Raw genomic sequence first — 11,247 nt, forward strand, 5'->3', positions numbered from 1 at the left:
GGGACCTGGTCACTGAGGATATGGTTAAGATATGCTTTTTTACTAGACTAGGATACGAATATGCATACAAATAGTGTTAGCTTCCACGTGGAGGGTCCGTCAATGGGACATATCGTACACCGAACAGCCGCTGTCTCGTGATTTCGCCCTTGGCATCCTTCTCAATGCGCCAAACACTCTGGTCGATGCCATGCTCATCATCCACGGGGATAAACATGCTGCGCTCGTCAGCCGAAAGTCTTGAAGCCTGATGGCATAAATAGCAAGAGAAGAGGACTTACCATCCCGGTGCTTTCAACTGCTCCAGTAACTCCTCATGCAGGATCCTCGCCGAGGCACCGACGTGTATAACATCCCAATCGCTCTTCCCATCCTCCACCCACCCCTTTCGGCCATCGCCATGCCGAAACTTGATCCTCCCTGCCTCGAGAAGCTGTCGGCCCCTGGCACTCTTCTGGGCATTGCGCTCGCCGAGATCCCTCAGCTCTCGGATATGCTCAAGACCGACTACAGTGCCCTTGTCGCCTACCATCTCCGCCAGAATGTGCGTCAAGTATCCCGACCCGCTCCCGATATCAAGAACCCTTCTCTCTTTATCGGGACTCAAGTACGCCAGACAATACTCAATCGCGGACGCATGCATATGCGGGGCCGAGATTGTGGCCGAGTGACCGATGGACTGAGGACAGTCTTTGTACGGGTTGTGCGGTGCGTAGTCGGCACGGTCAACCTTGAGGAAAGCATCCTTGACAATGGGCGATTTAATCAAGCCAGCCTCATAGAGGTTGTCGACCAGTGCCCGGTTCGAGTCACCTGAGCAACGCCAAGCCATGTTCAGAGGACGACGCAGTACGTGTGACAATCTTGTGAGTGGGCGATACAGCAGCGGTCTCATAGATCTGATACCGCGTGGGCCTCGCGAAGTTGCGATAAACGGCAAGCTTGATGCTGTGCACGTAGAGCGCGACTGATTATCACTCAAATTCGAATCTCGCTGCTCACTTTTTGACAGTCGAATAACTATTTTCGCTTGGCGAGGGCGGAATCTGACGATGGAGGAGTGGCAATACCAGTCGCAGAGGTTGATCGCATGGTGTTGTATGTATGAGCTCATGCGGGGCTTCACTGAGTTACGATCATCTGACAATCTACCTTACTTCCATACCGCACAGCACAGTGGCCAAGCACAAGCCTGATACACTCCAAGGAGCAATTCTACATTATGAAAGAATCAGCATTTCTGGAACCGTACTTATGAAAGAAAAGGCGCTAGCCGTGTAGTATACGTAACCCATTTATCCAACCCAAACGCCACCTCTACTCCCTTTGCTACCATGATGCCGGAAAAGAAGAAAACGATGAAAAGAAAACAAGGACTCTTAGACAACTCTGTCGGGCGTCTCGTCCTGCGCAATTACCGGCACACCCAGACCGCGATCATGTGTCTGGAGCACCAGCTGCTCGTGCCGCCTCGCTTTGAGATATTCCACAGTGCTCTTGATCAAAATGAACCAACCCACGATCATCAGAACATATGCGAGCCAATCACCGCCCGAGAAATCCAGAGTGTCGCCGCCGTCAGTGACCTCGTGCTCGTCGAAGTCGTGCGAGTTGGGATCTGGTGGCGCGGCGTAGCCATCCTGGCCACCCATGTTGGATGGGGCATCACCGACCGGGTCAGCCTTCATGTAGAATCCATACTGAATCAGCGTGATGCCGAGGCCGGCGCGGGAGCCATTCTTGGCAGCGTGGGTCGAATGGAGCAGGTACGTGAGCAGGAAGCCGACGAGTTGGAAGGAGGTTGAGATCATGCCATTCCAGATGAATGAGAATACAGAGCCCACAGGAAGCCCATCGACGTAAACCTCATCGGCACCACCCATGCCGGGCGCGAAAATGGTCGTTTCCCAATATGGTGGCACTGCGTCGGCAGCAGCTTGCTCATAGGTCTAGTAACTGTGTTAGCCGCCATGCTACGCCGCAATCAGATGATAACATACGGGTGGTTGCTCTTCCTTCTCCGCATCCTGCCTCTCGGGCCTGGCAGACATGTTTGCAAATACACCATCGGTCGCGCCTCCACCGCCCATGACCCTCGCAGTGCGCTGCACGCTATCGGCATTTGGGTTCGCAAAGTGGTGACTTGGTTGTGCAACAGCGGGCGACGAGGCTCCGGCATCATTGGGCATAGAATTCTGCCTTACTAACCGCTGTCTGTCATCGAACTCATCGTCGGTGTTGTCATCGTCGTCATCGAAAGCGTCGGCAAGGGTAGAGTCGACCTGTTGATGCCGTCGACTGTTGGGTGATGACGAGCGGGAGTGGAACGAAGGTGGTGGCGAGGACGGGGTCGGTTGAGAAAGGCCATGGTCCTCTTCGTCGTGAGCGTTGACCTGGAGTTATCAGCGTCTGTCCAGGGCAGCCCAGTCGAGGTGACTTACCCGCTCGTAGCCCCCAGCCATGATGCTGGTGTTGATCACGAGATTCGAGGGAACGGCGACTGGGAAGGGGGTAAGACAATCAATCAGTCGGAAGGCCGCCGCTCGTTTTGTAACTTCTGTCGCTTCGGAGCAAGGATCAAAATGAAAAGAAGGATCGCGCAAATGGGGGTATCAGGATGGTCAAGGAGTGTCGATAGATGGGATTCGAAGAAGTGGCCAGAGGTAAATGGAAAACTATCAATCACCAGAACGCCGTGATGAGGGACGTACGTACGCAGCAGACAGATCCACGGCACCCGATGACAGCGGAGCCAGGTCAGCCGTCGTGGCGCTGGCCCAGATGCAACTGTGGCGCAGAAGCCGTTGGAAGCAAAGTCGCTGCCTGAGGTGCCCCAGCCTAAATCGAATCAGGCCTGGAATCCGCAAAGTCCCTGCATGACTAAGTAGACTTCGGTTATGCATTACTCCGGTGCCGGCGGCTGTCGGCTCTTCGCGAAGGACCACGCGCGCGCGCGTGATGGAACGAACAGTGGGCTCTTTTTTTTGCGGGAGAGCTTGTCGTTGACGTCGTGATGTTGGCGCTGGAAGTATTTGGCCACGCCCATCTACAACCTATTTTTGGACGATAACACAAATCACAGTCATGGCGCGACCAATCTCAGTATGCCTCTTTATTTGCTCATTGATGAAACTAAGCTAACGTGACAGTATCGCATTGCCACTGAGGCACTCTCGAAATTCCCCAAGCAGGAGCTGCGCCCTGATTACCAAATCCAAGATGTCCTCAAGAAGACCCTTGACGCACGATTCGCCAATTACAAGCCTTCCATGGAGGCCGAAGAGATATTCAGAGCAAGATCATTACAGATGCTCCAGGAGAACAGGTTCATGGATAGGGTACGTACGCCCCGTCCTTCCCACGTCCAGGTAGCGGCTAACCACGCGCGTGCAGTATAAGTTGAGCGGAAAAATGCTCGAGCCGAATAGCCAACCGACTTATTTTGCGGATCTCGTGCGCGAGATCGAAGAGGCGCCGAAACGAACGTGGTTTGAACGGTTAGGGAAGAAGCTTTCGGGAATGGTCCGGTTACAATAATGAAGATACCCTTATATATGCCATGTATAACACCAACAATGTCTATTAAATCCCCAACGCCAATTTCTTTTTTGTTCGATGCTACCACAGTGCGCTGTGACGCACCGTTTTGTATGCATGAACAGAATGAACACCAGGATGTATATACAAGGAAGATCTCACTCAGCCCTCCCCTTTTTACAAGTTCATCTCCATGCTATGCTTGTACCAATACTCGCACCTCTCCCGCAGGCCGTTGTCAACATCCTCCATATTAGTCTTCCCACCCGTATTTATGACAACTCTCGCTTGGTTGTCCTTACCCCAGGACGTCCACTCCACGGCCCCTTCTTGCCGGAACGTGTTCGGGTCCAGGGTCCTCATGAAACTCGTCCAGTAGCGCTGTATCACAGGCGTGGCGGGACGGTTCTTTTGGCCAATGGTGTAGCTCTCCGGCTCCTCGTCTGTGTACTCAGCGCCAATCAGCGCTTCCAGCTCCGACGTGTGAGGCACGCCCAGCCCCTGGGCGATCTGTGCCGGGTCCTCCACGTTCCAGCGGTAGGCCCATGACTTGGAAAATGGTGCGTAGGCGGAGTTGGCGTACAGCGCTGGGCACATGTAGCGGATCTCTTGGTACGTGTTGCTGGTCTGGCGCCAGAAGCAGCCCTGGTTCGGGCAGGTCTTGTTCGGGTTGGGGTAGAGATCGTTGATCTCGCCGAACATCTCGGGGGAGATAGTAGGGTACGCGTCGAGAATGAACTGGTTACTCTCCGCCTGAGTGGAGGCATTCTTGGGAGTGAAGACAGTGCCGCCGTTGGTGTCGTCGCCAAAAATTGTCGGTACCTTGATAAATTTTCCCTCCGTGAGGGACTGATAGGTATAGTCATTGATGAAGTCGTAGTCCAGGACCGGCAGCCACTGATACGCAGGTGGCTTCGAACCTCCTGGTAGGGGGATGTTGAAGTTTTCCTCCTGGATCTCAAGGGCTGTCTTGTTTCTCAAGCACTCGAGACTGTCCTTGCCGGTGCAGCCAAGTCGAGTGGCAAGGTTGTTGTACTGGTACTGCGACTCCTTGACAGTGAGCAGTCCGGCCATCGAGGCCGACTCAGAGATGGCCCCATGGAAGAGCCCGTTATCAGACCCGTTGTTGGCCGTCAGGTGGAAGATGACGCTTGCAGCGCCTGCGCTGGTGCCTCCCACAACGACGTGGTTGGGATTGCCTCCGAACTTGGAGATGTGGGTTTGCACCCATTCCAGTGCTTTGACCTGATCGCGGAGTCCGTTGTTCGGGGTCACTTGATCTTTGTTTGTGAGAAATCCATACGGACCGACGCGGTAGTTGATCGTTACCACCACAAGGTCCCGGTCTGCAGCGTCAATGATGCCTGTCCCATTGATGTTTGGGTTGGAGTTGGAGTTGAAGCCGCCGCCTTGGATGTACAAGAAGACGGGAAGATTCGAGGAGCAAGTGGCGTTGGTGGGCGCCATGACATTCATGAACAAGCAATCTTCCGAAGTCGTGTTCAGAGTTGGTAATTTATTTGTTCCAAGGCAGGAGAGCCCGACCTTGTCTTATTAGAAATACGAATCTTTCTTCATGGGAGGCGTAAGCGAACCTTGTCAGCTGGCTGTATCTCGTCGTGGACTTCAGGATCTTGAGGAGGCATGAATCTGAGGTCGCCGACAGGTGCTGCTGCATATCGCATGCCGAGCCATTGTGACAGACCGTTTTTTAATTTTTGGCCTCTGTATGATGCATAGCCAACATCAACCACGTCGCCAACAGCGAGTGACGATGAAGCCCACAAAGCCACGCCCAACAGCGCGTGCATCAATCTAGACATGGCACAGATCGAAAGCCAAAGAGGATATAGAACAACAAATGGGGTTTGGATAGTCCAGAGAGAATCAGGTCGGAGAAAGACAAGGGTGACGAAAGCCTGTGCTTTATACGAGACCGCAGTCCGAAAAGTATCAGTCAGTCTCGCCTATTGTACGTCCAGCGCGGGGACGGACGACGGCATCGATCTGCCGAACTGGGTGGAGCCACTGGGCTGGAAATATGTATGATCTTACCTTCTTTCAGCAGATAGAGAAGCTAATGTTAGTTGATGCCCACAGTATGGGCGCCAGAAGGCGCTGTCTCTGCGAAATTATGCACAGCGTGCTGATCCGCGTGTTGGTCTGAGTCGACCACACGGGACCCTATGGTGCTCACAACGGGAGGCTCCTCGATCTGGAATGCTTCGAAAACTTTAGCTCTCGGGACTTGGAAATGTCGCACCGGCACGTGGCGAGCTGAGTACATGTAGGCCGAAGTTTGAACCTCTGGCGCGCAAGGCACTGGTGACCGGATCCGGCGTACGGGAGTGGACGTCCTAATAATTTGGGACTCTCGAAATCGAATGCTCTCCGAGAGGAGCTGTTTGATAACACCAAGAGCCAAATCTCGCCCAGACAACCGCTCGACTGCATCACGAGCACTGTTTGACTCGTATGCCGCACGAGACAAGAGAAGCTGCGTGTCTCACCCAAACCGCTTCAATCACGATGTGACAACACCAGCAGCAGCAGGCTGTATGATTGTTGGCCGATGTTCCTTGATCACACTCGGAACTCGCCCGCGTCTTCTGGCCGACTGACGTCCGAATATCCTCCACACCTCCACGTATTCTCCTCCTCTCCAATATTGCCCTGCGTCGGTATGTAAGCGATGATGACTGAACACTACCGCTCCCGCTCTCGCTTCAAAAGAAGCTGGTGTTGTTCCGTGGGGCGAAATCGCCCGCTTCTGTTCCAACTAGGATCCTTCGACACCTCAATGGGGTCATCATCGTTGTCGATCGCCAAAAACGCGGATAGTTCGGAGCCTTCACATCCACACATGTCCTGGCGTTCCCGTGATTTACAACTCACCCCCAGTCACGACCACGGCAGGTGCAGCAGGTGCCGAAAAGGGGCTGCCGTGTCAACGGCATTGTCTTAAGCTCTACGAGACACGCAGTCCAAGGAAAAGCAAGACTTGATATGCAAAACGCCAGCTACCATGCAAGTATGCAGTCGTAGAACGTGAAAATAGTCAACCATCACAAACCCCCCTTTTCCCACCTCTCCCGTATGGTATGCTTCCAATCCTGATAGCTCATCACCTCCGCATCTTTGAGAACTTGTCCCGTATGGAGCACTCGTTGCAGAGGCGGCACCTCCATCCACTCGTGGTCTGGCTGGCATAGACTCGTCTTATCGGTCCCGGGCTGTATCTTCTTGTGCAGGCATCTCCCACAGAACGCATCGAGGCAAAAGTGGCAGATGAAAAACTCGGCGTTCGATGGCACAATCTCCAAGCAGTTTGCGCAGGATCGGCTGGACGATTGGATATCGGGCAGCTTGGGCTCGAGGCGGGTATGTACAGGCGAGTCACCGGGTGTGCTGAGCGAGGCCTCTGGGTTAAGACGTCGCATCGACACCGCCAGGGCGAGGGCGTTGCCGTCATCTCCCGCTGCGACAAACAGCTTCAGCAGGTTCTCCAGCGCGAACTGATCATTCTGCAGATCCTCGTCCTCCAGTATCTCGCAGGATTCGAGGATAAGAGCCGACAACAATTTTTCTGCGTCCCTTTTCCGCCCTCGGAGGCGGTAGAAGAGCGCTAGATAGATGGCTGCGGCGTTGACGTCGGAGCCGAGCATGCTCGCTGGCAGATCCTGGTTCCGATGAGCGCTTTGCTTGGCCTGCACATACTCGAGCTTCTGGATCCAGCGATCGGCGCCAGACGACGTGATGCCCGCCCGCAACGCCATGCCCTTGTACAGCGACGCTAGCTTCTGAAAGGAAAGCGCGTGGGCTGATCTTGTAGGTACATTGCCTCTTGGTCGATACTCCACCAGGGAGATCTGCTCAAAGACCTCAATGGCCTCGTCAAAGTCTCGGCTGTAGACGAGCGCTGTGCCCATGGCGAGACGAAGATAGAGCTCCTTGAGTGTATCACGCCTGTCGTGCGCCACGTCGACGCTCATCTCGAGCCTCTCCACCAGGAAGTCTGTCTTGCCCGTTGTACAAGCTGCCTTGGGCAGCCATTCGAGGACTATGGGTTTGCTGTGTTTTGCACACAAAAAGTCCACAAGACGACTCTGCTCCCTGGTGCGGCTGGATGGTTGGAGGGCCATGTCTTCCATGACCTTTATCATTTCTTCGTGCTTGTTCTCGGCTGCGAGAACGTCCAGGAAACTAGTCACCGCTTCGAATCGCTCGTGATAGTCGAGCGCTGCATTCTCAGCGCTGTCAAGGGCTTCGTGGAAGTACCGAATGGCAAGGTCTACTTCCCTTGCCCGGTAGTAGCATTGCGCAATGAGGAAATGATCTTTGTATAACCGCCACTGGCTTGCTCCTCGCTGTGGTAGAGTGGGCTTCCCATTCTCGAGGATTTCCTTTTCCTTGGCCTCGCATTTCAGCGCCAGGTGCAGAGCTTCACCATACCGCTCATCGACGGAGAGGCAGAACGCTTTCCGCCCCAGGGTCTCGACGCTGTCTGGCTCAAGCTTCAGCGCGCTGTTGTAATGCTGGAGGGCTTCCTCGTTCATGCCGCTTGTGAGAAAGGTACTGCCCACACGACGGTACCAATGGGCCGTCTTCTCGCAGGCGGCCCATTCCGTCGCTTTGTCAATACGCGTCACGACGGGGATGGCCGACCAGTGACACTGTGAGTCAGACCACTTGTGACCCTCTTCCATGTAGGCGATGCTCTGGACGATTTTGAAGCAGAAGCGAGTGGGCACGTACTGCTTGAAGCTCGGGTCGAGCCACGCTCTAGCGTAGAATCTGCCGATCTGCTGGAAGAGACCTGTGGGCTTCTGTACGGACCCTTTAGCCCATTGTTGGGCTTCTGGGCCCAGACCGGACAGGACATCTGGATCACTCATCCAGGCCTTGAGGGCAGAAATGTTGCTGTCCGTCAAAACTTCCAGACCCTCGTCATTTTGCTCGTACAAAACACTCCAGTCGTAGATGATGTCGTCTTGGGTCAGCATCCGGTAGATTTGCGGCCCAAGCTTACGCTTCTCCTCCACACTGACCGCGGAGGGTGAGAGGGCGGCAAGGTGCTCTTGCCAATACCAAGCAGCATACTGTCTCAAGGCGTACCTTTTTACGCCTAATTTATGCTTGTCGAACCATTTTTTGTCGTTGAAGATGCGCAGGCACGTCTCGAGGACATGCAGACGTGCCTTGCTGATGTCGAATCCTATATCCGGTCCTTTTACGCCCCTTGTGGCGGATAAGGTATCCTCGTCGCGGAAGAAGTCCCTGACGGAGGCATGAAAAAAGGTGACCATGGTTGTCGATTTCTTTGACCGAAACTCCATCTCTTGCCCCGCGTCGAGTAGCTCAGGCCTTCGCGCGGGACTGCGAGAGAGACTGTACCTTCTACTCGGGCTCGTCTCGATCAGAGCCACGGGACTTGTCCGCCTCCGGTTGTAGGCGATGCGTCTCGCAGGGCTGACGGCTCTTTGCGGAGACTCCTTCTTGCCCGTCGAGCTTGATCTCCGAAAACGGCCCGTGGGCGATTCCTGTTGACCTTTTTGCGCGCGCTCGTGGCTCTTGACAAGGTCGTCGGTGGTGAGGCCATCTTCACGCTCGAGCTCGAAGAAGCAGGCGTACTGCCCGCGGAGTGTGTCCTCGAACCGGAAAGGGGGGTCCTCGAATTCAAGTATCAAGATTGCTTCGAGCTGTTCGAGTGTGAGGGTCTGCTCGGCGCAGGTTACCCACCGAAGCATCTCGTTGAGATCTGTCGCCTCTTCCTCAGTGATTGTCGCGGACAGGTTAGCAAGGGTCGTGCTCAGTACGCCATTGATCTCGCGGGGGAATGACTCGAGCGACTTGAGAATCGTGGTCGGCCTGCGCTTGCGGTTCATGTCCGCCAGCATAAATTTGGCCAGGATGAAGAGACCATCCACGCGTTTGGCCATGGCCCGGATGACCTGATTCTTGAAATCCAAGGTGCTTCTGTTCAGGAGCCTCGATGTGAACACCTCCGCCTCGATATATGTAAGTACATCGTTTGCGTTACGATCTGGCGTGACATGAACAATGGTGAGCTTGTGCTGCACCGAAGGCGGGTCCAGGTAGGAGGTGACAAGCTCAGTCAAGTAGGACCTGCCCACGAGGGCGATTTGAACTCTGGAATGCTGTGCTGGTGGTTTCAGGGTGTCCTCCTGAGGCTCGAGTTGCCGTAGCAGTTCCTCCAACTCATCTGGTTCCGCTTCGTCAATGCCGTCGAGAAAGACATGGAACAACCGTCCACGAGTATCCTCCTCCAACGGCTGCACGAAGAGTCGCCGGAAAGCGCTGGGAATGGTCTTGATGTCATCGCTGCTGTGGACTGTTCGAGCGATATGCTTGCCATACAAAGCATCACTCTCGCTGAGCTGATATGCAACGTCGCGCAGGGCTTGTAAAACAGATCTCGTCTCTGGGTTGTTGGCGCGGAAGTAAAAGTACGCCAGGTGCGAGAGCTTGTCGGTGCCCCACGAGATCAAGCGACTGGCCAAGAATGACTTTCCTGTGCCTGGGCCGCCTGACATCCACAGGTAATGCGTCTCGCTGCGCATCCACGCCTTCAGACCCGAGTCCTCCAACAGCCAGTTGCCCGTACCTGGTACTCGATTCCGCTCGAAGGCTGTGTTGAAGTCCTCGGGAAAGGGAGACGGTTCGAGGATTTCCCTCAGTCGATCTTGATGCGCGACAGTCGCTCTCTCCTTGTACTCTGTTCTCATTTCTTGAATGTTCTCACTCATCTGCGAGACCATGTGCTCCACGCGATCCGTCTTGGTGTCGATCCGCGAGACCCCACCGTACGTGTCGGCCAGCACCTGCCTCTCCTCGCCGAGAGTGAGGCTCTGTAGGTCGGCGAGCGCTTCTTGCACGGGGCTGTCGGCGCCAAACAGGTTGCGGAAGTAGGACTTGACCCTGCCGCGGCGGACCTCCTTGGTGGCGAGCACGAGGACCTGGAAGAGGGCACTGAAGATGTGGACCACCTTTTCGCGCAGAGCCGTCGACATTTTGTGCTGCAGGTACACGTTGAAGCGGGCGGTGAAGTCCTTGAGCTGGCCGAACAGTTGGACAATGGAGTCGTATGTCGAGGACACATTGTTCGCCGCGTTGACGAGAAACATGACGGCGGAGAAGATGCTCTGCGTTGGCGGGAAGATCTCGCCCGCCGCACCACTAACGACCTCTCCAACGATCTCGACGGGTTTGAGCATTGTGGTCAAGACACCGAAGAGGGACGCTCTCTTCGCCCGGAACGAAGAAAAGTGCTCGTTGGAGATATCGAGCTGCGTCTTGAGGTCGGACAAGGTGCGCATAGGCGGGCTCATGAAATCATCGAGGTTGTCTCCCGACGTCTCGCGGTAGAGTGCTCGAGCATCGGTGAGGACCGCCTGGAACTCGCTCGCTTCGTAGCCGGGTGGCTCTTCCTTCTCTGTTTTGGACCCCATCTTGAGGCTGTTTGGTAATACGAAGTAGGGCCAGATCCGATTGTACTAGATGCTGTGGGACACAGGGGTGCGAAAGATGTGTGTGCGCCGGGAGGCTGAGACACTTCTGAATATATATGCCTGACTCATAGGACTGAGTCCTGACGAGTCTTGCTACGTGTGTGTAGGAACAGCCTCCTGGTCTTGGCTCTCTTGGCCCAGTCGACGACCACGCCCAGTGGACGAGGCTGCGAGATGCTGG

General features: G+C 54.9%; 4 protein-coding genes across 4 annotated transcripts; 1 reads left to right on the top strand and 3 right to left on the bottom strand.

Annotated features, from left to right (window-relative positions):
* Window positions 1-76: 76 nt before the first annotated feature.
* On the bottom strand, window positions 77-2,462 carry J7T54_003920 (uncharacterized protein; the record flags this gene model as incomplete). The annotated part of the gene is made up of 7 exons (XM_051506110.1): window positions 77-218; window positions 282-813; window positions 1,158-1,215; window positions 1,419-1,949; window positions 2,001-2,142; window positions 2,209-2,393; window positions 2,442-2,462. The coding sequence occupies 7 exons, from the start codon at window positions 2,460-2,462 to the stop codon at window positions 77-79; spliced, it is 1,611 nt and encodes a 536-aa protein (XP_051362511.1).
* Window positions 2,463-3,084: 622 nt separating this feature from the next.
* Window positions 3,085-3,537, top strand: J7T54_003921 (uncharacterized protein; the record flags this gene model as incomplete). The annotated part of the gene is made up of 3 exons (XM_051506112.1): window positions 3,085-3,102; window positions 3,150-3,338; window positions 3,394-3,537. The coding sequence occupies 3 exons, from the start codon at window positions 3,085-3,087 to the stop codon at window positions 3,535-3,537; spliced, it is 351 nt and encodes a 116-aa protein (XP_051362512.1).
* Window positions 3,538-3,714: 177 nt separating this feature from the next.
* J7T54_003922 (Pyrethroid hydrolase-like protein) lies at window positions 3,715-5,013 on the bottom strand (the record flags this gene model as incomplete). The annotated part of the gene is made up of 1 exon (XM_051506113.1): window positions 3,715-5,013. The coding sequence occupies one exon, from the start codon at window positions 5,011-5,013 to the stop codon at window positions 3,715-3,717; it is 1,299 nt and encodes a 432-aa protein (XP_051362513.1).
* A 1,589-nt stretch (window positions 5,014-6,602) lies between these two features.
* Window positions 6,603-11,006, bottom strand: J7T54_003923 (uncharacterized protein; the record flags this gene model as incomplete). The annotated part of the gene is made up of 1 exon (XM_051506114.1): window positions 6,603-11,006. One exon carries the CDS (start codon window positions 11,004-11,006, stop codon window positions 6,603-6,605), a length of 4,404 nt encoding a protein of 1,467 aa, XP_051362514.1.
* Window positions 11,007-11,247: the final 241 nt, after the last annotated feature.

Source organism: Emericellopsis cladophorae, assembly GCF_022114955.1.
Source record: "Emericellopsis cladophorae strain MUM 19.33 chromosome Unknown NODE_19_length_326966_cov_119_582185, whole genome shotgun sequence".
NCBI classification, from domain to species: Eukaryota; Fungi; Ascomycota; class Sordariomycetes; order Hypocreales; family Bionectriaceae; genus Emericellopsis; species Emericellopsis cladophorae.